General features: G+C 35.4%; 1 protein-coding gene across 2 annotated transcripts in view; it reads right to left on the bottom strand.

Moving 5' to 3' along the window:
- Positions 1–1,769: 1,769 nt before the first annotated feature.
- Positions 1,770–23,739, bottom strand: part of TBC1D15 (TBC1 domain family member 15) — a 35,731-nt gene continuing 13,761 nt past the window's right edge. For both annotated transcript variants that reach the window (XM_068999153.1, XM_068999160.1), the window contains 13 exons: positions 23,183–23,393; positions 19,057–19,156; positions 17,786–17,983; positions 16,173–16,301; positions 14,490–14,593; positions 14,135–14,229; positions 12,614–12,730; positions 10,029–10,129; positions 9,230–9,329; positions 8,780–8,877; positions 4,521–4,637; positions 3,791–3,877; positions 1,770–3,126 (listed from right to left, as the gene is read on the bottom strand). In XM_068999153.1, coding sequence (XP_068855254.1) covers positions 2,920–3,126; positions 3,791–3,877; positions 4,521–4,637; positions 8,780–8,877; positions 9,230–9,329; positions 10,029–10,129; positions 12,614–12,730; positions 14,135–14,229; positions 14,490–14,593; positions 16,173–16,301; positions 17,786–17,983; positions 19,057–19,156; positions 23,183–23,393 — 1,664 coding nt within the window. In that variant the 3' untranslated portion in view covers positions 1,770–2,919. The remainder of the gene's footprint in view (positions 3,127–3,790; positions 3,878–4,520; positions 4,638–8,779; positions 8,878–9,229; positions 9,330–10,028; positions 10,130–12,613; positions 12,731–14,134; positions 14,230–14,489; positions 14,594–16,172; positions 16,302–17,785; positions 17,984–19,056; positions 19,157–23,182; positions 23,394–23,739) is intronic.

Below are 23,739 nucleotides of genomic sequence, written 5' to 3'. Positions count from 1 at the left end.
TGCTTTGCAAGCTATTTCCATTTCTCTGTTCTGTAAGCTATCATCTTGCCCACAAACAGAAGGAAGTAACATCAAGAACGTAATTTTAAAATAAATAAAATTGTCCAAACAGGCAAAATGAAAAAAAAAGGTCTTTAAAAGAACTACATAAATGTAGTTTTTACCTTGGAACAGATAACAATGGAAAACTGCTATGACAGAAAAAATATGAAGTTTTAAACCTCACCCATATAAGATAATTATCTTCAAGTGTCAAGCATTAAAAAAAAAACCAGGAATGCAGGAATTAAACATGTATTGCCTCTTTTATGGCCTGACAACTGTAACCAAATTGTGTTCTGGTTTAGTTCATATTTATTAATTCTAAGTAATCGAAGTCATTCACATACAAAAGAAATGTAAACATCCTGAACCTTCAACCCACAGCACTGCATGGCATTTCAGCCATCATGATCCTTACTAAGGCCTCTCACAGTGTTTTTGTAGTCTCCACTGAGACTAAATCCATGCCTAACAATCAGGAATAGTTTGGTGGAGGATGAGGTTCTTCCTGCAACTCTTTGCAAGGCTGCCTGTCAGCAGGAAGGAAAACACAGGTAATGAATGCTGCAAGGGGCCTTTGATCTTATTGTTGGGAAGCTGAGCAAGCCTACGTACCCGGAGCCCCCCACAGCAGCTGCTCACTGTTTAGTTCATTGGCAACCTTCTCATCCTTGACATCCAGGTGCTTTATACAAAGGGAAAAGATGAGCAATTACACCCAAAGAGGAAACGCAAACTTCACTTTAAGGGCTGGTAGATTTTCTTAGCAGCCATAGCTGTAATTCTAAGAAATTACAGAATTCCACTTAAATACGCTTTTCCTAAACTTTTGAATATTCTTGTTCAGTCAGTTACTGTGCTCTTCAAGATCTTAGTACCTTGCATACAGTTTTTTGTGGCAGCACATCCTGAATAACTAAAACCCATGCACATTTAATTGACAGCTTGCTCACTGCATTTCTGTTGTAGACATTTCCCTCCTCCTTCCATAGTTTTGTTTAACACAATTTTTCATGAAAAACATTTTGCAAGTACACTTCAAAGTGAACTAGGTGCTCCAAAAAATACTGAAACTAACTTGCTTAGTATCTTTGAACCAAAGTGTCTAATATTGAAGTTCTAATGCCATTCTGTATTCTACATCACATTAAATTAAGTGCCAAGAAGTACAATGCTCACCAGGGAACAAAGGCATGATGCTTCACAGTAATTTCCTGGGCAGGAAATGAAAGGCTACAGATAACGCTGAGCTGTGAATTCTTGACTTTCACTGCATAGGACTCAAATTCTTATTAACTGATGAGAGATAGCACATTGACAATATTAAAACCAAAATCTGTACTGATTCAACTGTCCAGTGTTTGCTCACAACTGGTGAGAGAAGTTGAATTGACTCCCAAATTATTATAACAGCTTGATTTATCTACTAAAGCCATTTGTATTACTTGTATTTGCTTAAGATGGCACAAATAACATTTGTAAAAGTAAACTGCTCCACAAGAAAAGAAAGCTCTGCCATATCCCACACTTCAACTACCTAGAGAGGAAAGGCGTGTTCCACTCTGTTGTAACAAGCAGGTACTCCCACAGCCTTTCACTACCCACAAAATACGACATATCAATGGACTAACCACTAGCTCTTCCCTCTATCTCATGTTCTTACATTAACAACCAGACAACTAGGTTTTTTTCTCTAAATATGATTTAATTAAAAACACTAAATCAGCTTTGACTTTTATTTTATATATGTACAATAGTTACCAAATAATGAATACACTTAATCAGTTATGTTAAATTTCACATAGCGTCAAAGGACATCAGTATGGCATGGAATAAACTCACTGCCTTTTGCAGATACAAAAAAAATGCAATAATGTTAATGTGACTTCTGTTTTGGTGTGTGGTTTGTTGGTTGGCTTTTTCATAACCTGCTTATTAATTATCCAAATAATGTTGCCATAAAAAGAGTGTAAGTAGTTAATTGATCAGTTAATATATTAGCAAATATGAACATTAGTAAAGTTTGCAAGGTAAAATTACATCAAGTGTAGGACTGAATGTATTCACATGAAAGTTACCTTCAGTTAGAAAAGTTCTGAAAAAGAGCCCAGGTTGGGACTGTGCATTAATTTGGTCAAACTGATTCATATGAATGAACAGTCAAGTTTATTCAGATATTGAAAATATGACTATTCTTTTTAGTATTCACAAACATTTGTGTATATAGTGTGTGTATGTGTGTAAATATATATATGTATATATAAAGTGAAGATATGTTAATGTAAAAATATACTGTTCATCCACTCCCAATTACACAAAATTCAGTATTTGGACATTAAACTGTGCAAGTATGAATGTCCATTTCAAATCTACATTCAACCAGCAACAAATACTTAGAAGTATTTTTGTAAACATTTGAGATAGGGAAAATCCATTTACAAAAGAATCCTCCTTTAGCACATGAGCATCACTTCAGCTTGAAAATTTTGTACAGCAGCTTCAGCTGGCATATTGTGAATCTGCTCAAATCAAAGAGCTCACACTGTCTTGATCAGATCAATATGTATGAGAGCTCAGCAAATGCAGAAATTTCAAATTCATTCTTAATCACCATCCATTTCCAGTTTACCAGCAAAAAGAAAATGCACTTGGCTACAAAAATATTAAGGAATGTTATTGAAAACAAAAGGCTATTTTGGTAGAAGAAACTACAAAAATAGTTGAGTCATGTTGTAAAGCTTTAATGCAAAAGCATTACAGTACAGATTTTCTTTACAACCTTAAAGCTTAATCAACACCAAATTTAAATATCCATCTCTCAAGTGCTTGAACAAAACGTGCTCAGTAAAAGTCTTTCTCCAACGTGACCAAGTGTAATTACGCAGGTGTCAGGCTCTGCGTCTCAGCCACCTGTTGAGCGCCGTCCCTCGTCCCATTGGCAGCAATTACAGGTGTTGAGATACTCTGATACAGTGACGTTGGACAGCTCAACTCAGCTCCACTTTCATCCTCTCCAGTATCTGAATCCGGTGTTACCGAGCTGTTCTCCATCCCCAGAATCTCACTAACTGTTTGAGGCAATTCCTAGAAAGGAGACGGCAGAGAAAATATTAAAAATCACTGTAATTAAATGCAAAAACAATAAAGTCCCCTCTCTCCATCCTGCATTCCCAGTACTAATTCATCTGAGCAATCATTCATCTGAATTTAGCTGTACTGAAAGCATCTCTCTCAGCAATACTTACATTACAGTTACCATTTTCTGTAGCTGCTTTTCAAAAAGACAGCAAAGGGAACACACTCAGGAATCAATTCCTAATTAACAATATAATCTTCATTACAAAAATAAAACTTTAATCAACTATTACACTTCATGTTATTGAAATTACTTTTATTGAGCGACCCACTAGTTTTTGCCTAATAAGTCTGGCATGCTTTCAATGCAATGCACCTTTCAACTAGTTTTTCTCAAGCACACTGAACATCAAATTTCTTGGAGTGAGGTTACCTAGTGAGACTTGAGATATTACAACTAAAAAGCACCATGCAGCTTTCCCCAGTGAAGAGTATTACTCTATAAAATCAATCACACTTGCTCAGACTTTTCAAACATAGGCACTGCAATAGCTACACAACATGCTTTGCTGTACCCAGGCATTTAGTTATTTCACAAGTCATACATGAACGCTTACAGCTAACTACACACTTTCACTGTCTATAAACATTCACAGTAGATAGATATCTTTACCTTGCAATTCATCATCTGCATAGAAATTGCTTCTGCTTTGCAGAGTATATCTTCCACATCAATTTTCATAGACAGTTCATTGATATGCTAAAAATAGATTCACAAGGCATAGTGAGATAAGTGATAACTATGTTTTACCCAAAATATACTAATACTGTACTGCACTGTTAATAAGTATCACCTTATTAGCCTGCCCCTTAAGCTATGAAATGCTAGACATAGTCTATTAGCTTTGAGAAATGGCTACTCAAAGATACAGTATGAAACAGGTGGCTTTCACCAGCATCCAAGGTCTGCAAGAGGAATCCATGGTACCTCTAAATGTGACAAACTATCTGGCCCTCCTACATACTTCCCCCAGCAGCTCACATTTTCAGAGATGATAAATTAGATCATAGAAGGAAAAGCAAAGTTAGTATTAAATATAATAAGCAGTAGTCTGAGGGGAGAACCATTTTCAATCTATTAATGGTCTTACCACTAAACACAGGCATCCAATAAAGCGTTTTGAACGCTTGCAGGATAGACATTCAGTTGACATTTAACCCTTCAGAAGATAGCATGCACCTTTTCCTCCCCCAACATAAACCACAATCATATTGCATTAACTCCAAAAAGTTAACTAATATTTTAATTTAATACGCAAAAGACAGCCCCATATTAGCCTCTAGGAAGACAATTAACTCTACTGCAGCCAAAACCAGCACAATCATGCATAAGAATTTAGTACCTTTAGTATTTCGTTAAAGCCATAGTGCTTGTCCATTATTTGCTGTTTTTCAGATTCTAGGATAGCACAACAAAGGAGAAGATGAAAATTCTGACAAGGCAATTCCGTCCACATGACCTGTTAAAATACAAAAAAACCCACACATGAAATACTTACACTTTTCCTCTGAAAAGAAAGTAGTTCTTAGAAAATAAGTCCTCCAGCCAAATCACTTAACTAACAATAAGCTATTCTTGAAAGCAATTAAATATCTGTACAATTATTTGGAATTTTACTTTTGCCCCTTTAGTGACAACTGCAAGTCTGAGTCACCAAATGTTTATCTGATTCTTAAGACATTTTCCACTATAATGCTACTAAGCTGCTTGAGCTTGTGGTCTTGTGAATGTGTGCTCTGCCTCAGCTCATGTGAAACACAAGTAACTGAAGCTAACAAATTATTTGTGTCGCTTAGAGTATCTGCATTTAGTGTGAATTGGCAGAAGCATGTCATGCTCAGCAATACCTTCAAAAAGTTCTAATGGTTAAAAATAAGGTGCTAAAGTTGTTCCCAATACTGCTACCATGAGAACCCAAAGACATGTACATGCAGGTACTGGGGGTGGGTGGGTATTCCTTTTTGACTGAAGACACACTGGCTTTTGGTCCCATGGAGGACACAATTAATCATTCTTGAGTTCACTGGGACTGAAATGTGCAACCTCAGTACTAATACCCTATTTTAGTACATTCGGGAAACCCTTTAAAAAAAAAAGTATTTGAAAAGAACATGTGTGGTAGGCAGAAAGCTGGAGAACAATTTTGCCAACAAAACCAGAAAGAAGCACTGCTTGCACAAATTGCCCTGACAGATAAAGGGATTTAAGACAATGGATTTACTCTCAAAAAAGGCAGGTAAGAAACCAGACTCCTGAAAGTTCATTACTTCATTAGCAAAAAACTTTTTTCATCATTATTGACAGAACCTTATTATTGATCATATTGATCAATATCATTATTGATAGAACCTTAAAGCTGAGCAAGAGCTTATACTTGAACTTTCATCACTAGCACATGTAACCTGTAAACAGAATTGCATAAATCCCAAAGATATCCAAACCAAGTTCACCCAAAATAAGGTGCAATTAATCTTGAATGTTTCAATTAAGATTCAGTTCAGAAATTAAATTTCACATCTTTTTCAGACAACCAATATTCTGTTAAAGCATTCTCTCACTCCAGGAAAATGACTGGAATGCAAACAGGCTGGAAAAAAACAGCTGCATGAAAATGCCTATAATCTACCAAACACAGTCTGTCTATACACTACTATGTTTTTCTACCCCTACTTCATAAGAAGGACATATTGACAGTTGTGCATTGATTTGGTTCAACATCAAGTTGCTGCAAAAAAAATCCATACATTTTGCTACCATTTTTTTTTTTCCCCCACTGTCTGGAGTGGAGCGTGCACTTAAGGTTATGTATGTAAATGCGTTAACAGCAGCATCCCAATATGCTGGAAGGATGGAAGAAAAGCAATGTTTAAATTATAAGTATAAAAGTAAAAATATAAAAAATATAAAAACAAGGAGCAGTAACTTTTTTTCTTATTTCTCTCTGATAAAGCTACACAAGTAAGGACGCATTTGTTCTAGTGCGACCTCAGCACCATGAATATTCATTACCAATGTATGTAAAGTAACTTATTTTCAAGTCATTCTGGCTTTATGCTATGTGAGTGGCACTAGAGCTAGTGTGAGTTAGCTGTTAACTTGTTACAAAATTTTTATTCTGGGTTTCTTCTAAACAACCCACTGTGCAAACAAAAGATTAAGAACTGGCTGGAATTACCAAGTGATATTGCCTGTCTCTCCAGTGTCAAGGAGGGATTGAACTACTCTCAACTTTGGAACAGCTAAGCAGTGGGTCAGTAGGCTCTCTGGGCTCAGTTTGAGAGGCGCTGCTAAAATGTGCTGTAAGTAAACCCATCTGCTGACAGAGCAGTTTAACCCACACACAAAAGGCATTGCATGTAACATTGCAAATAACTGCACTCACATAACGTTTCTCAGCTTATCCACACAAGGCAGAATGTCACCTCTCTATCATGTACAACTCTGTCACAGAGCAATGAAACAACCACTTACATTTTCTACCACGATCTGATTATGGCTCTTGCTCAGGAACTGCAAAGGCTTGGAGTTAGCAGTTCTCATCATCTGGAGTAGAGGCTATCTCCCACCACCAAGGTGAATGGAGATGGGAGAAACCAGACTAGTGAAGAATCTTTCTCATTCCTTTTTTTGTGATAGAACACTGGAAATCATGAAGCCAGTGCAAACAGGGAAAAAGTGTCTGATACTAACTTAGTGTTTCATACAAGTCAGAGGACAGAAATGGAGGTTCACAAGAATACCCTGAAATTAACAGATGAAACAAAAAAAGCTCCAGAAGTCCTGGAACCTGGGACTGGAATCTCAGATGGTACCTCTCCTTCATCCCATTCTATGCTCTGCAAGTGCCTATGTCATAGGGTAATACTGCCTTCAAATGGATTCCCTCAATTCATGTGCTATTACAAAACAGCACGTGAGGTTTGCTCAGCCAAATACCCAAAGAAGCAGTTAATTCCTCTATAAATGGAAATGGCCTCCTGCGCCTATAGCTTGCCTTTGTAAATACCACTTACTTCACTGATACCAGTGGAGCTGCATGGCTATGCACAGGAAAAAAAAAACCCACTGTAAGCTGGACTGATCAAGGGACACTGGCTTTTGCATAAACACATCAACATAATGCCTTAATTACTTTGTTTGAAAAAGGAAAACAAGATATTCCCTTTCTCATTCCATATCTCCCAGCAAAGAAATTGAATACTTGTAGTAAACATACATTATGATGTGCTATAAGGAACCTACAAGACTATCATATATCAACAGGTTTCCACTGTCTTCCTAAGAGGAAAAAAGATATTTGAGAGAGAAATATAGTGTGTTTCTTTTCTGTATGCACACATATATACACATTAAAACAGAGGTGATAAAAACATGCTAGCCTGGGACTATAAACTATTAAAAAAATATTGTTGTCATCAACTTAAAAAGAAAAATTAGTCTTTAAAACAATACCAAGAAGACAACATAATACTGGGGGGAAGAGTGCATCTCCCCTCCCAAATCATTATAATTTTTACCCTGGAATAGGAGAATTCTTCTGGTTTTGTACATATTGGTTTCCTTATTTATGAATGTTATCCATAAAATTTTTTGTCCGCTGGCTGAAATACCACCTCAATACTCTATGACAGTAAATTCCACTAACTGATGATAAAAAAAGCTAAAAAATATTTACTTTACAGTTTTAAATACTGGTCCTTCTCTTTATGTGACTCCTTTTTCATTAGTGGAAAAAGTGAATAAAGTCTCGACATTATTTTTCATCACACCAGAAACAACATTATTTCTCATTGTAGTAGAAACTTTATGCACCCCAGCCCTGTTCTTTTCATTACCCTTTTGTTCCCCAACACATGTGATGTTATGTCCTAGAAAATACTCCCTCTGTTCATCTGAACACTTATTCTCTTCTTCTGAGTTTCAGTGAATACTGTGCCCTTCTTAAATGCATCTTAGACAATAAACCTGTACTGTTGACACACTTATCAATTTTCTCAGAAAAAAAAATTAAAGACAAAAATATTAGTTAATCTTAATTATTCCATCTGATCCCAAGATCACCTAAATCAAAAAAAGATCTCATTAACGTGGAATTATCAGAACTTGAACATTTTGATGTTTTACATAATGTTATTTGGCATCACAAGGCCTTATCATCAAGATTAACAATCTTCTGATATCATCCTCTTCATGGTTTTAACACAAACTGCCCCGACAGTGCTTCATGCCACTTAATTTATAAAGAATCACTAATACGAAGAAATTAATCAAACAAATGCTCTTCTATCATGAGCTGTTTTCCATTAGCAGTTCACTGGTACTCTCCACTTACTATTTGCACTTAGGAGTCTCAATTGAAGGCTCCTGTCCAAATCTTTTTTGCAAAAGCCAATTTATCCAAACGAGCTCTAGTAAGTGTTTTTTCATTAACTTCCCAAGTTGTTCTTTAGGCTAAAAAGACATAAGAAATGCTCACTTGTCCTCAGATCAATGAACTAATTTTTTTTTTTTTTAATTTATCAGAGCATTAAACACTTTGCAAAATGATCTGTGTTTTTTGTTCTAAAGTCCAACTGCTGGAGTTTTGAAATATTTCCTTACCTCCCAGAGTCGAAGAATATCTTGAAAACTAAATTCCCTTTTAAATCTGATAAGAAGCCACCGGAAGCAAAAATAAAGGTAGCCTGAGTCTTGAGATTCTAGGAATAAGAGTGTGACATTTCAGAAGCATCAAATTTGGTTCAAACAACAGGTGGAAAAAAAAAAAAAAGCAAAACCCCCCACATTTTACAGGTACATGCTCATACCACTAGTTTTTAAGATGGCAGCCCCTTTTCAGAATCAAAGATATTTGCCAGAGTATAGCATATTTTTTAAATTGGTAACAGGATGACCCTGTTTTTTCAATAAGCATGGAGCAATTATTGAAGTCTTTCAGGCATCATTAATTTACAAGTCCTGTACTCATATGATATTGGAATTATATTTAGACTGGTAAGGAACAGAATGCAGGAAGTTGTTTCAGTTACTGTGCATGAATAATATACCCACCTAAATAACTACAAAATCCACTGTCTAGTAAACGAAGCAAATGACTCAGCTGAATTAGTTGTGTCTTCATACCCTGCATCTGTTCTTCAAAATTCTGATGCTGTATGGAATAAAACATTAGCACTGTCATTTTTATCAACTCAATTTTGAGATTTGCAGCTGTTTTTAAAGAAGTTTTGTTATTGCAACCGTGGTTCTCACCCTTTAGGTATTTAATATATGGATATTTAACTGTACTTCGATCTAATGAAATGTCTGCCTTTTAGTGAGAAGTTTAACTAAAGCAATGAACTGTATTTCTCTGCTAACATTTTTGTATGTAATAAATGATAGTTTAAATCAGCCTAAGCTCTGTACTTCCAAGCAGCATGACTGCACTCAGACAAAAAACCCAGCTTTTCTTTTACTTTCATATCAGTCACACACTCTTTTGCCACACACACAAGTCATAAAAGCTTCAGTTTGCAGGAAGACTAAATTGCATTTAACAAAAGCCAAAAGGCAGGTATAACATGAAACCATTATCATGAACAAAATCCTGCTTGAGGACTCCTGATAAATACAAATTTGTCTGTGATGGCTACTTTGGAATACTTAAGGAGCCAAGTATGTCTGCATTGTACAGCAATACTATTGCAAACCCACCATAACCTCAATCAACAAAAGCGTAGTGACTCCAAATATAAAATGACTGCTTTAAAAGAATTCAAAAAACCGAATAAAATTTATAAAGTAAAATTAACCCCAAATATTATCTGTAGCTTATCTGTTTATGTGGGCTAAAAAAGTCTCATTTTACCATTTGATCCATGTATGATACAAAGCACCAAAAGGCATCTACTTCATTCTCCATAACATACAAGACAGGTGACAGCAAGTCGCTCATCCCCTGCACATAACCTTGATGGAGAAAAGGAAGAAGGGGTGGGGAAAAGCAAATAGGAATTTAAACTCAGCAGTTAAACCATAATTTTTCAAGTGTGATGAAAGACTGAATGAAACAAATGTTAGCACATACAGATACTGTAATTCTCCAATTCAACTACCAGTAAAGACAAATTTTTATTAATAGGCACCAACATCCAGCAGGTCTGATAAGATATATCAGCCATTTCTGCCAATCTAAAGAGAACATAAAGCAAACACACCGTTCCAGTAGTTGTTAAAATATGTACAAACTGAGTTTGTACACAATAGATTTTTAGTAAAAATGTTCCTATTTACAACTCAGGAGCATATATTGATATTTTTAAGATTAAGTCTATACCTTGCACCATCACAAACTTGTATATAGTCTCCTTTCTATTTGTACTTGGTTACTTTCTTCTAGACATTTAACAATTTTGAGTATTTTCCCACTCCCCCACCCACCCCCAAATGAAGATTTTCTCCTCAAATTAATTTAAAGAGATGTTGAGTTGCAATTCCAGAAAAACACAGTGTGACAGTTCTTATGAAGAAAAGTACTCACACACTTTCAAGAAAAGATTTCATTTAACTGGAGAAGGAAACGCCCATTAAAGCATATAATTTTTACCAACAGCTGTAAAATTTTAGTTGTATAAAAAAAGTTTTTCAAATTTTTATAGTTTTTTAATGCTTCTTCCAGGTTTCTTGTTTGCAATTAAGTCCATTTAAGTAGAGGATAATGATTTTTACAGGTAATTCTTCCCCTTCTTCCCAACTCTTCCAATTACCACTGATGCTAGTGTCAGCTTATCTACTGCCCTATTGTTGCTGACCTCCCTAAATAAGAGAACACATTTATGTGTATATCTATCATCAGTGATTGGTCCAACATAACATTTCTCAGTTGGCTGACTCTACTTCTTAATGATGTAATTGTAACTGTGTAACTGAAAAGAGGATTAGAGTAAATAACTGAAAATATGGAGCAGCTGTGAGAAGAAAACAGAATAAATAACAGCAAACAGTAAATAATTAAAATGTTAAAAAGAAGTTTTATTCCCCACATATTTAATACTACAGCTAACTAAAACTAAATGCAGAGAAAATTCTGTTCAAGACAATTTAAAAGTCTATTTAATAATAAAACCAATCTCATTAATGCAGACTTACAGAATTAATTCAGAAAAATATTCTCCTAACAGCTGTTCTGTCCCCTCCCCTATCTGGCAGTTTGGCATTATTCAGACCCCTCTAAAGCTGTTGTCAAAAGATTAAGAGCAGCACTGTACCAATGCAGAGAAGCCTTGGACAGTTCCTATGTCAAATTTACTGTATTTCCATTATTCCTGCTTGTTTACAAAACAGAAGATTTATCCACTGCGTACATTTAAGCCATCTAAACTCTGTTTTTAACAGAGTGGGTGGTGAATCTGCTTTAATTTCGCCTATAGTGTCACTGTGCATTAATGAATGTTGAAATGTGGAAAGAGGTGAAACAGAGCTACATATTTAAAACATTAGTTTTCACTTTTTTCAAGCCAAAGATCAAGACTCTCTTTCAGAGAGAACAAAAACCAACAAGAACTAGAGCTCTGCAGCATTTTTACTAGCGGTTAAAGATTTATTCTTACTTTTTGTTTTCAAAATCTGGCGTGAAGTGGCCTTTTAGAATCCTAAAACTTTTCTGATGCAGAATATCCAAAGAAACTCCAAAGCATACAACAGCCAAATGTCATGCCAGGGCGGAGAGGGAACCAACTACAAGTATCTTTTCCCTCCCCCCCAAGACAATTAACAAGAAACCAAGACTTAGCCATCACACGAACACTGCGATTAAAGCAAGATGCTGTTTCCTCTGCAACAGATGCATGCACTAAAATGTAATTTTTGACAGATTGCTAAGTGCACTTCCCAAGAACCAGCTTTCAAAATACTTACAAGAACACCATGTTTACAAACAGTTGGTTCAGCATGCTGAGCTTTAATTACAGCAGTGGCAGCTGGCTTATCATTTTTATTGATATATCAGTCTTAAAATATATATAACACTCAAGCTCCAAAGACCCAAACCCATTTAAAACTCTGAAAAGCAAGCCTACTTCAATTCTATGAAAAATTTTAACACAAAAAAAATCTAAACAAAAAACTTAATGAAAACCACACAAAAACCTCAAAACCAACAAAATAACCTCACAACAGTAGGTCTGTGGTGAAGACAAGCTACCACTTAATTCCCAATCCCACCACCATTGATGAGTTCAGATGCCTGAGATAAGCATCGAATTGAAGAGAGGAAGAAAAACTGAACAAAGTTATCTACATTATTAAATACTATAAAATATGAAATCTTGTTTAAAACATTTACAAAAAGCATTGTGATCAATACAAGTTCAATTCTATTAGTAGGACTTAACACAAGCAAAGCTGCATATCAGAAGCTAAAAAAGCTTTCACATTCAAAGGGACACAACTTACCTAAGTCAAAGTCATACATGCAATAGGTCATCAAAATATCGTGAAGTAAAATCAGTCCTGGATTATCTTCACCTTCATAGAACTTATTTGTTCGATCTGTCCTGTTAACATCTTTTTCTAAGGAAACAGTCCAGATTTAAAAACACTTTCAAAACCAGTCCTACAAAGCCAGTATCAAATTAATTCAGAATGTCTAAGCTGATGATTTCTTCCTCAAACACTATTGCAAAGCTTTGAAGTGTTTGAGACAACTGCATAACTGAATGCCATTTCAAAATAAAGAATATTTTAAAATAAAGAAAATCCTTCCTATCTGCAATGAAAGAATTTGCTTACAAGCATATTTTAAAGTTTTCTGCCTTTTCTTTGATGATACATTTTATGGAAAAATTCCTGATTATAATTCAGCAAAAATGTTTTACACTTAAGAGGATTAAAAACAATTTTATTCAAGTTAACTCTACAATGCCATTTATGAATACCGATGTGATGCAGCACAAGCTATAGTTGGAAAGGTCCCACATGATCAGCTCCAAGACACTGTGACAGTTCATAAAAGCATATTTATAAATACTGTTTAACAAGTTCCTGTAACTCATAGCAGATGAAAGTGCCTCTTTCATCAGGCAGTTTTGATGCCTGAAACATACTAAGCACACAGCATACTTTTTAATAAGGTGAAATTCAAGACCAATATATTTTGAAATTTTGCAAAATTTTTAATGCAGTTTGATAAAAGAAGTATTTTGTAGTTTTGGATCTATTTTACTACATAACCCTAATATTGTCACATACATTTCAAATGCTTAAAAATTAAAATAATTGTTTCCATGGAAACATTTGGCCTTTTTTAACTCTGAATATTATTTTTTTCTGTTGACATTCTCTAAAAATGTAGTTTATTAATCTACCAAGACTAGACTTTGACCCTTTCAGCTTGCCTGTTGAATAACTGCCTGAAATAAGCTTAGTCTTTCTCTCAGAATAACACAGAAATCTTGGCCTGTCTCCTGAAAAAATATTTAGTAATTCTAAACATTGGTGCCCAAATCTCACTACCGAAGAGAACTGAGGACACAAACTAACACCCAGCATAATTTGATGAAATTTTTAAAAGTAGGCGTAAAACTCCAGAAGTCAGACTGCACATACACAAATCCCTATAAAAAATATAAAATATGAACAGACACATTTTCACATTCTTGCTGTATGTCATTTTTTTAACATTTCCAGTAAAAACACATCATGACATAACACAAAATGAAGAGTCTTGTGCTGCTAAGTAAAGGAAGTTTAAAAAGCCAGACAGTTTGTAACACTAATATGTAAAGCTCTGAATTACTCTAGTTGAGAAAGTTTTAATATTACATATATAACCAAGTTTAGACACCTCTGAAAAGAGCAATAAGTTCATTTTCAGAGCCTCTTCATGCAGGCTCTTCAAAAGGGTATTTTTTTCAATTTCATACTAACTTGTAAAAGTGTGTGTGCAGTTAGGTAGGCTTCTAAACATGAATTTACCTATAAGACTCCGGTAATCTCTTAATCTTGAATTTCGCTTTTCCTGTTCCTCACTGACAGATTTCCACTGCAGTTTCATCCTGAAATATTCATCCCTGAAGAAGAAAGACAATTTTGAAACCAAACATCCACATTTCTTTTTTTTATATAAGTATTCATTCATTCCATTTATTCTTTGAGACAAATGGAACAACACCCTGTTTACGTAATGTCTTGAGTATAGCAATTTTTAAGAAAATGTCACATGTTCTTGCATTCAACAATTTTAGCAGCTTTCAAAAGGCTTTCTACATCACTATGTCAAAAAGATGCAGCTTTTAAATTTATTTTCTAAGAAAAAAGTCACTGTACTCACGTTTTCCTTTTTTGCAGATTTGCTCTCTCTTCTTTACTACTATTCCAAGGAAAATACCCCAAAAGAAATTTCCATGCCTCTTTTCTTAAAGTATGGCAGAGACCCTGTGGAAAAATGGATATGAAGCATCAACAGTAAGTATTTCCATGCTGGGAGGAAACATTCCTAGAGTGATACAACTCTTCTCAAAGTAGCATCTTAAGTTGATTTCTTTTTACATTGTAGCCAAGTCTCATGTCCTAACTATAGTATCACACTGGGAGGAAACAGAAGGAAAAGAGTATGGTTAAGCAGAAAACTGTAGAAGCACTGGATTCACACTTAGATAAAAAAAAGAAACTTTAGAAAATAATTTTCTTCCTATATTTTTACTTCACTGTTAAAAAGCATCACAGACTTTAAGAAGCAAAAACAGAGTACCTTTAAAACGTGTGTATATAAATATAATGCTGCTTCTGGTTACAATTGTCAAACTTCTGGTCTTGCTACAAAGTGATCTTGATAACTAGTCTTCAATTTATTTGTTTTTTTAAACAAATATTTTCATCTCACAAGACATGGCCAACCTTCAACGAATTTTTCAGTCAAAAATACTAGCATCTACTCAAGAAGTCTGCTTGTCAGAAATCTTTCCAAGTAATGCTCAACATTTCTAGATGACAAAAATGTATGGAGCCGAATCATATCCTGCTCTCATCAAGAGAGTTTCTTGCAACTCCTGCAGTACAGTCATAAGAATAAGGAACTTTTGCTATGAGAGTCCCCACTTTGGGGATCTTCAGTCATAAATAAAATAGAGCACTCACTCTTCTGGCAGTGGGAAGAGATGACAGGAAAGTGGGCTACAGGAAGAAAGGGTTTGCAGTAATTCTCATGATTGTGGAAGGGTCCTTAGTTGGGCACATCCGGAACACAAATATTAAGGAACAGTCACCAGAAAGGGCCTCCTTTTCACCCTACCCCCTTTACAGTATATTACTTAGTATTACTTAGTAGGTATAGGTCTTTTAAAAACCAGTAATATCAGGGTTATCATTCTCTACTTCTGCTTGCAAACATGCATCAGCAGGTACACAATAAATGCATTAAGGCAGCTAGATTCCCACCAAAATATAGAAATACTGAAGTAACACTAGGTAGAAAAGCTACAGGACATAACTAGTTTTCAAAATTTCCATCACTGAGACTAAATTCACATTCATATTGCAAAACCCCTCAGTTCAATTAAAATATCAGCAAAAGTGTTTAGCACTGCTCTGATGAGGGTCAAATCCCAGCAAACAGCAGGGCAAAACCAGAAGGTTTTGCTGGAGAAGGATAAAAAAAACCTTTTAAGGGAAAAGAATAAACCAAATATCCTAACACTGAAACACTGGTCTTTTCCTGAAAGCCACTTTCATTTGTTTTATCACTTAAGCTTCCTTATTTTCAACTCATTTCCTTTAGCTAGCCACAAGATCTCTCTCCTTGTAGCACTTCATATAGCTGCAAGACTGCTGAGGTATTTGATTGGCATGAAACCATGCTTTATGAAGTCTCTCAATAATGTCTGGGTCATGCTCAAAGTCCTACATGAAACATTACAAGTGTAATGAAAACAGAGTAACTGCGGTTTGGGAAGGGAAGGAAAGTAAAAGCCAGAATCAAGTCAGAGGTCTTGCTGAAATTAGAAAAAAAAGTTACCCCTTTGAATATCAATCGCTTTATGTAGTCAACATCTAAAATTCTTCCTTCAGAGTCCATATTCTTAGCCCATTCTTCAGCTGACACAGGCTCTCTTCTGCTAACTTCAGGCTGTTTCCCTAAGTCAATCTGAAACACACAAAGGCATTATATGAATCCCAGTGAAGTGCTTCAGTAGTTGCAAACAACTGCACAAATGGTACTAAGCTTGCCAGTTTCTTATACTCAGTGCAACTACACTTCCACATGCACACACCTCAGTCAGCAACTCTAAGGATCTAAGTTTGCATCCACATGAGCAAGTAGTGTGGGCCAACACAAGCAGATCTTTAGAGTAAGACACTTGGTGCTGAGGACCTGGCTGTACATCTTAATATTTCAGATTTTGGAGGATCTAAGTGTATTTTAAATAACCTTCTCCACAAATGCCTCTGAGCTAGCTTCCCATAAACTAATGCAACACAGCAAACACATACAATAAGGAGCTCCACTTCACAAACACATTCCTGATACACAAGTGCATCTTAAGAGAGAACTGAAAACCAGCTTGGGTTCAGAGATGGGATTCCCTACACAGACTGAACAATGTGACTGGAAAGATCAGTTTTGGTACACAGCCTCTTAAAAAACCGCATGTACTTTCAGAATTTATAACACCCATCCAAAGTTTCAGTTTGTGCTTAGTCTCTCAGTTCCCAAATTGCATGTCTAAGTATGGGAGAGTTCAGCAGACAGGAAATCCTCACTTCCTAAAAATATTTTTATGATAGCAACCCCCAAACCAATTTGTGTTTCAACCCTTTAGAAGTCCAAGGCATTTGTCAGATTAAGACATATAGGTCAATGTTATTTTCCATATATAGCATTTGTTATACTTTTTCTCATTGATAAATTAACTAAGTGCTAGGCAGCAACTTCGTGGAATTACATAGCTCATGCAGCTACTGCTGCATAGATACTAACACTAGCTTGAACTCAAAAAATCCCCCATACAAAACAGTTTAATGTTTTAAAAATATGTAAGCTGCTTAAAAAATAATCTCAAGCATTTAAAAATAAACCTTTGCCATCTATCTGTAAAAGACTCCAATAGGTGTCCACAGTGATTCATGATCCAGTTGTAAGTTCATTCTAGGTTTGGTTCAAATCGTACATAAATCTGTAATTTATACACCCTAGACATTAATCATCCAATTAAGTATTTTGTTACTTAATTGTAAAAGTAACTGAAAAAGAAACTGAAATGTTAGGAATGATTAGCCAAGAAAGCTGGTTATTAACCTGCCTTCTCCAATTTTACTTAACATAGCTCCCATTGACCTCAGATGAGATACTGAACATAAAATCAGTCACTTTTAAAGGCAGTGCCTCTAACATAATTATAGTCACCATTTCATTAATTACAAACTTCCTTTCAAAGGAAAACTTGCATTTGCATGCATAAAAATGACATATTCAAAAGTAACTGATGATGGTCTTAACTCCTAAGAATAAATGGTAATATGCCACAATTGCATAAACAATATAAATCATCATGCTTCAAGTCCTACCATTCTTTTAAAGGAGCACATAAAAACAATCAATGCATCTGTATCATTAATTTATAGACTCACTCGTGTAATGACTTCAAATCCTGGTTCTTCCTGCTGATTTATCTTCAGCCCTGGAATGGTATCATTGAGAAAGTCTGCCATTTCTGATGGTGGTCGCCTTTGATTTGATGGATCACTTGAACGTAAACTACCAACAATATAGTTTGTGACTTTGGAAAATTTTCCCATTGTTACTATGTATGGATCTTTCTTCCATTTCTGTTATAACAAGGAAAACAAGCAAAACACAAACATTTGTGTTTATAATATATTTATAATATATATATATATTTGTAATCCTTTTACTCAAAGCAAAGCATCAGGAAAAGTACTGTAGATCTCAAAATTATTTAAGTTTCATGTATTGGTAGTAATACAGAACAAGCATCACATGATTAAAAAACATATTTTAACTATGAAGATAATACTGCTAATTGATCTGAAAGATTGGATACCAGTGGTCTCAGTAAGCCTGACCTAAGTATAGAAGTGGACCGGATCCACTGTTTACTAACCAGTGATTCATAGCACAGAACAGCTACCTTATGCCCAGCTTCCCTACCCTCACAGAAAGAGAGAAAACAGTCTGAACCACCATGTACTCTGCTAGAAATTTCACACAAATCTTGATTTGACAACTAAATACAGAAACTAATGTAATTAATTAATGAAGATTTTCTTTAATTAAACAGATCAGTGGGTCAACACTCTGGCCTCATTTAAGTCACTCAAGTTTTGCTGCTGACTTTCACAAGTCCATATGCTCCACCAAATGATAAGCAGTTGTAGTATTAAAAAAACCCATCGTTTTAGCCAATACTGTCCTCTTTGCTGCTGTACTTCCATCATCCCTTCAAAAGTTTCAGAAAATACCAATGAAAATAATATTTAGTCAAGGAAAACTTAGAAGTTATAAATAATACGTTTTAGTAACTCCTAAAACTTTCCTTTCCCCCTTTTCTAGAACTTTCTGTACCCAAATGTATAGAATCACAGAGAACATGAACTTGAATAGGTTTGAAATAATACCACAGAAAATTTAAGAAATTATTACATCATAGAAAACAACTTACAATTAAATGTACTTTCTAGAGTAAGCATTTGGTTTAGGATACAGTCAATGCTTCTACAATGGCATTATTTTTGGCAATAATTAACAACAATATCATAAATAGAATTTTTGCTTCTACAATGGCATTAAATCATACTCAGAGAATATTCCTGTGACATGGGAGGGTGGATTTTTTTTTAATACATGTCTTCCGAATAAAAAATTCAAAGATAATACATACTTGTAATAAGCCATATGATGGTTCATCAAAGAGATTTTCAAAAGACTGAGACAGTGACTTCTGAGTCTTCACAAGAAGAACCCGTTCATCATGTGGAGATCTGCAATAAAATTTAAAAAGGGTGTCTGGGTGTGATCAGGCTTTTCTGTAAAGTTTTCAGAACATTTACTGGTTTCTTGAAGTCGCATTTCAGACTTTGTGAAAAAAAAAAAAAAAAATTTATGCAAGATCATTCTTGGTCCTCGGCACAGGTTAACAAACTAATGCTACACAAAACAGGACCTTCCTTTTTCAAAAGATTAGTAATTTCCGTATTAATTCTGAATTACACTATTTCATTCCTTGAAAAATGAAGCTTTAGAAAATGTTTTGAGAAATTACTCTGGAAGATAACTCCATTTATATGTAGGTGACAAAATTATCTTCAAGTACAGTTTTCTGGTTTTGACAATGGACAAAAAAAAATGTGACACAGGAATTATAGTGAGACACAGTCAGCCTCAACACAATATAATGCTGAAACTCCCTTAACATAACAGAGGAAGTGAAAAGAGCCTATGGCACCCATACAGTTACGGAATTCTTTCTACCAGTTAGTAAATCTTACATTATGGCACCCTGGAAAACATTATATTAAGGAATACAAACTGCTTTTCAATGAATGAAAGCACATCAACAAATTCCTAACCAGTAATACTACAGCCGATCCTGTCAGAATAATTCTAAGGTTCATACTGATAGGAGCTTAAAAGACACCAGAGCCACTGTACTGTAAAACAGAACTATCTCAGTACAGCCCTGCAAATGTATTTCTGTGTAGACTCCAAAAGCTTAACAAACACAAACCTGATTTGGCCTGACTCACTGTATTTGTACATTCCTGCTCAATACAACATTTGCTCCTCAACAGGGGTCCATAGGCAGATAAAAATAGTGACAACAAAGGCAGCGAAACCATGCTGCTCCTAGTAATGAATCTGTTCTTCTGCACTCACACCTACTTCCCCCTGCAACATCCATTTTGTCCCCTTCTTCAGCACAGGCACCCCATTACTTCCTTAAGCAGCTGCTGAATCACCAATTTACTGTTCAGCAGGTGACAGAACAGAGAACAGCTCAGAAAGTGGGCTGACATTCAAGCCTTGGAGTTTGTATCCAGGCAGAAGGCCAAGCACTTTGCCATCTAACCCTAATCCATTGCACAGACTTACATTTATAAAATACCTCTCTAATGCTCTCTCACAAAGTTTAAATCCACTATTTCTAGTCTTTGAAATAAAAACTACTTTTCTTTTTATTAGCACCTGCATCATGTACCACATTATTGAAGTCAAAGATAAGAACTTTAATAAGCCTTATCTCTTTACCATTCCAACAGGACAGGACACTGTTAACGCTGACGGATATGAAATGCAACAAGAGATCTTATTTTGAGACAGTCAGACATCACAGTCATAGTTCTGAGGCAGCAACAGTTAATGAAGCTCAACTAGCTTTTTCTAAAAAGCAGCACAGGGGCAAAGGCTGAGTCATGTATTATGTTTTCCTTAACTAAAAGAACTAAAACTTTGTACCATATCTCCCTTTTAATTACACACACTTTCTGGACAGTCAGGCGGGCATCAACACCTGCTTATTTAATGTTTATTTATTTAATGAATTTGTGAGCTATACACTTTCTTAAACCTCCTCATAGTCCTGCAACTTAGAAAGTGTCATCTGTGCACAAGGTATTTTTTCAATATTAGACTGGTGCAACCAAACTAGAAGACACATAATCCTTAGGGCAACAAATTACAACTATTTTGTATGAGTTTAGTTCCTTCATGCTGATTTCAGCAATGACATGATATTTTATAGAGAATGGTGTTAGAGAAGGGAAAAATCTTTTTAGGTAATAGGAACATAAGGAAATACCTATAACACAAAGATAATTTACAGAGAAGCTAAAATTTCTGCCTTAATATTAATATCCCATGTTTTAAAAAATAGAAGTTGGGATAACAAGTAATTACACTGCCAAATATTTCCTTGTGTCATCCAGACATCTGAGTAAACATACATTATATACTAAGATGAGCTTAGATACATTATATACTGAAGAATGAATAACCATTAGGAAACAACAGAAACACACAGACTGACTCTGTCATTTCCATAACTTGGATGGCCTATTTATTCTTTTTTCTTTCCTTAACAAAAATAAACATCATAATTCATGACTAGATGACAGAAAATAATTTGGTGACAGAAGAGACCTTAACTGAATAAGAACACTAAAATTGGAAGTTCCTGCTCTGGTCAATGCTTAAAGTCATCCAAATTTAATTTCCATAGCTGCCATTGCTTTTTGCTTTAAAGTTCCTGAAGTATCTGCTCTTGCATTCATTAATGCTTACAGCTGTTCAAGGTGGCAATACGAAGCAGCACAGCACATCCTGCAAGCTTGAACATCACCTCAAGTTTTGCTGTCTTATCCCAGCAATTAGTTAGAAAATTTGAAATATGTTGCTGCAGTACACAGGCAACCAATCACACAGATCTGGTATAAAGCTTTCTGCGACTCATCACGTAACACAAGTCTTTTTCCTGTGTTTGCTACATCAGTTGCTCCCAAAAACTGCCCCAGCTTACCAGCAGCTAGTCAGAAGGTATCCACAAATAAGTAAACACAGCAGAATGCTCAAAAAGAAACAGTTTCCTTAGGGAAAAAGGGAGGGAGGTAGGGGGATGGCAGGATAACAATGTTTCCCTATGCCTGCAGAGGCTGGGAAATTATGAAATTAAATTAAAAGAAGTTTAAGGAAGGACTCTCTGGAAACCTAGAGAAAAAAACTCTCAGGATTTAAGAAGAAGTTGTCATACAGGATTTTCTAATCTACAGTTGTACAGAGAATATTCCTATTTACAAGTTCATCTTGTCCCCTAATAGTCTCTCCTTTGGTCTTCCTGACTTTTCCTCTTACAAAGCTCACATAAAATGCCAGTACCATTCCACCAACTGGACACACTGACCCTGCTACCTTCTCCAAGTCACTGAAAACTGGTTATCACAAACCCCAACATCACGTCTTGAAACTGTCAAAGCCTTTCACAAGTCAGTTCAATAAATATACACCACTCATGTCCTACCAGCTTGTTCTCCAGTCAAGTATTCCTCAGTATTGCTCAGCATCAGCCTGCCCTACTTGTTGAAAGCATCTCTGACCTCAGTGATGCTACCAATGTGAGAAGAGCCCCCTGTAAGGATTCCTACAGTCATTTCACTATCCACCTTCAAATCTGTCATCAGACTACTGTGTTGTAAGTGACAACAGCAAAACACTTTTGAAAATAGAGTACATGTTACACAGCAGATAATCATATCACATCTCATTTCTTTCTTCATATTCTATCTAATGTTATTTACCTATTGTCTTCTTAAATTATGCTTATGCCTACGTGATGAGAGCAGAAAATTTTATTTTATTCTGCACTTATGCCATGCTGATCAAAAAAGGCTTTTATCTTAGTAAAAAACCTGGATGTAACACAATATAAATACACAACAACCCCAAAGTATTTAATAGTATGGTAGGGTCTTAACTATATTTACACTCAGAAAGGTGGTTTGTGCAGTAAAGATCAAGAGAGAAACACTGACCAGGCAAGAAATTACAGGGGAACAGAATCGTGGGGGAAAACATTTATATACCAATTGATTTAGTTGAAAGTACTGTACATTACCTTGCACATTCATGCAAATATTCATAGATATTTTGCACAAAGGAGGCAATCTTAAGTTTTAACACAAATTATCCCGTTTTATAGAAGTAGTTCATGAAGGAGTTAACTTTTACACTCATAAGAAGCTTCTGCACCCACTAGAGGGAGCAACTGAGGCATTTGGAGCTAATAATACTTCAGATTCTAAAATACTTCATAAAGCAATCAAACAATTTTAAAACTTCAGCTTACGTTCCAAATGCATATATGAAATCACAGTTTCAGTCACCTTGAAAACTGATTCTACTAATAAAAAAAGGAAGATAAAAACAATCAGGAAGTATTAATCTGAAATTCATTACATGATTTAAGTAAACAAATCATCTGTATTTTACAGAACTAAGAGATGTCTGATACTTACTCATTCAGTGCAACGTGCTTTTCAAGACATTTAATCAATGGTTTGCTATCTCCATGATGAAAGTGAAGAGCTGGAAGCTTCACATCATCCTTCAGACAGAACACCAAATAAGACCATCCCATGCCTTCTTTGTTTTGTTTGATTGATTTCAGATCTGTCAAACTGAACAGGAACGACCACTTGCTTTCACCATTTGAATGAGTTGTAGCATCTTAAAAACAAAATCACCACATGATTTCAGTTCAACTTTCAGTGTTAGCAATTATAAATGCATTATATCTGTCACTGTTCCTAAAAAACAAACTCAACACACCAGCATTGGCTCTAATAATAAAATGCACACTGAAACTGCTATTTCTGGATTTCTCTTTGAGCCTCCTTGTCTTCTCCTGACTTGTAGAACAAGAAACAAGTCCATCAGACTGCTCCCCTAAAGCTGTAGCTACAGTTTATAGGAAAAGGTTTTTCACCCAGAGGATGGTTGGACACTGCAACAGGCTCCCAGGGAAGTGGTCATGGCATTAAGCTTAACAAGAGTTCAAGCATTTGGACAACAC

This window comes from Aphelocoma coerulescens, chromosome 1A, assembly GCF_041296385.1.
Source record: "Aphelocoma coerulescens isolate FSJ_1873_10779 chromosome 1A, UR_Acoe_1.0, whole genome shotgun sequence".
NCBI lineage: Eukaryota > Metazoa > Chordata > Aves > Passeriformes > Corvidae > Aphelocoma > Aphelocoma coerulescens.
This window is presented reverse-complemented; position numbering and strand designations above follow the sequence as displayed.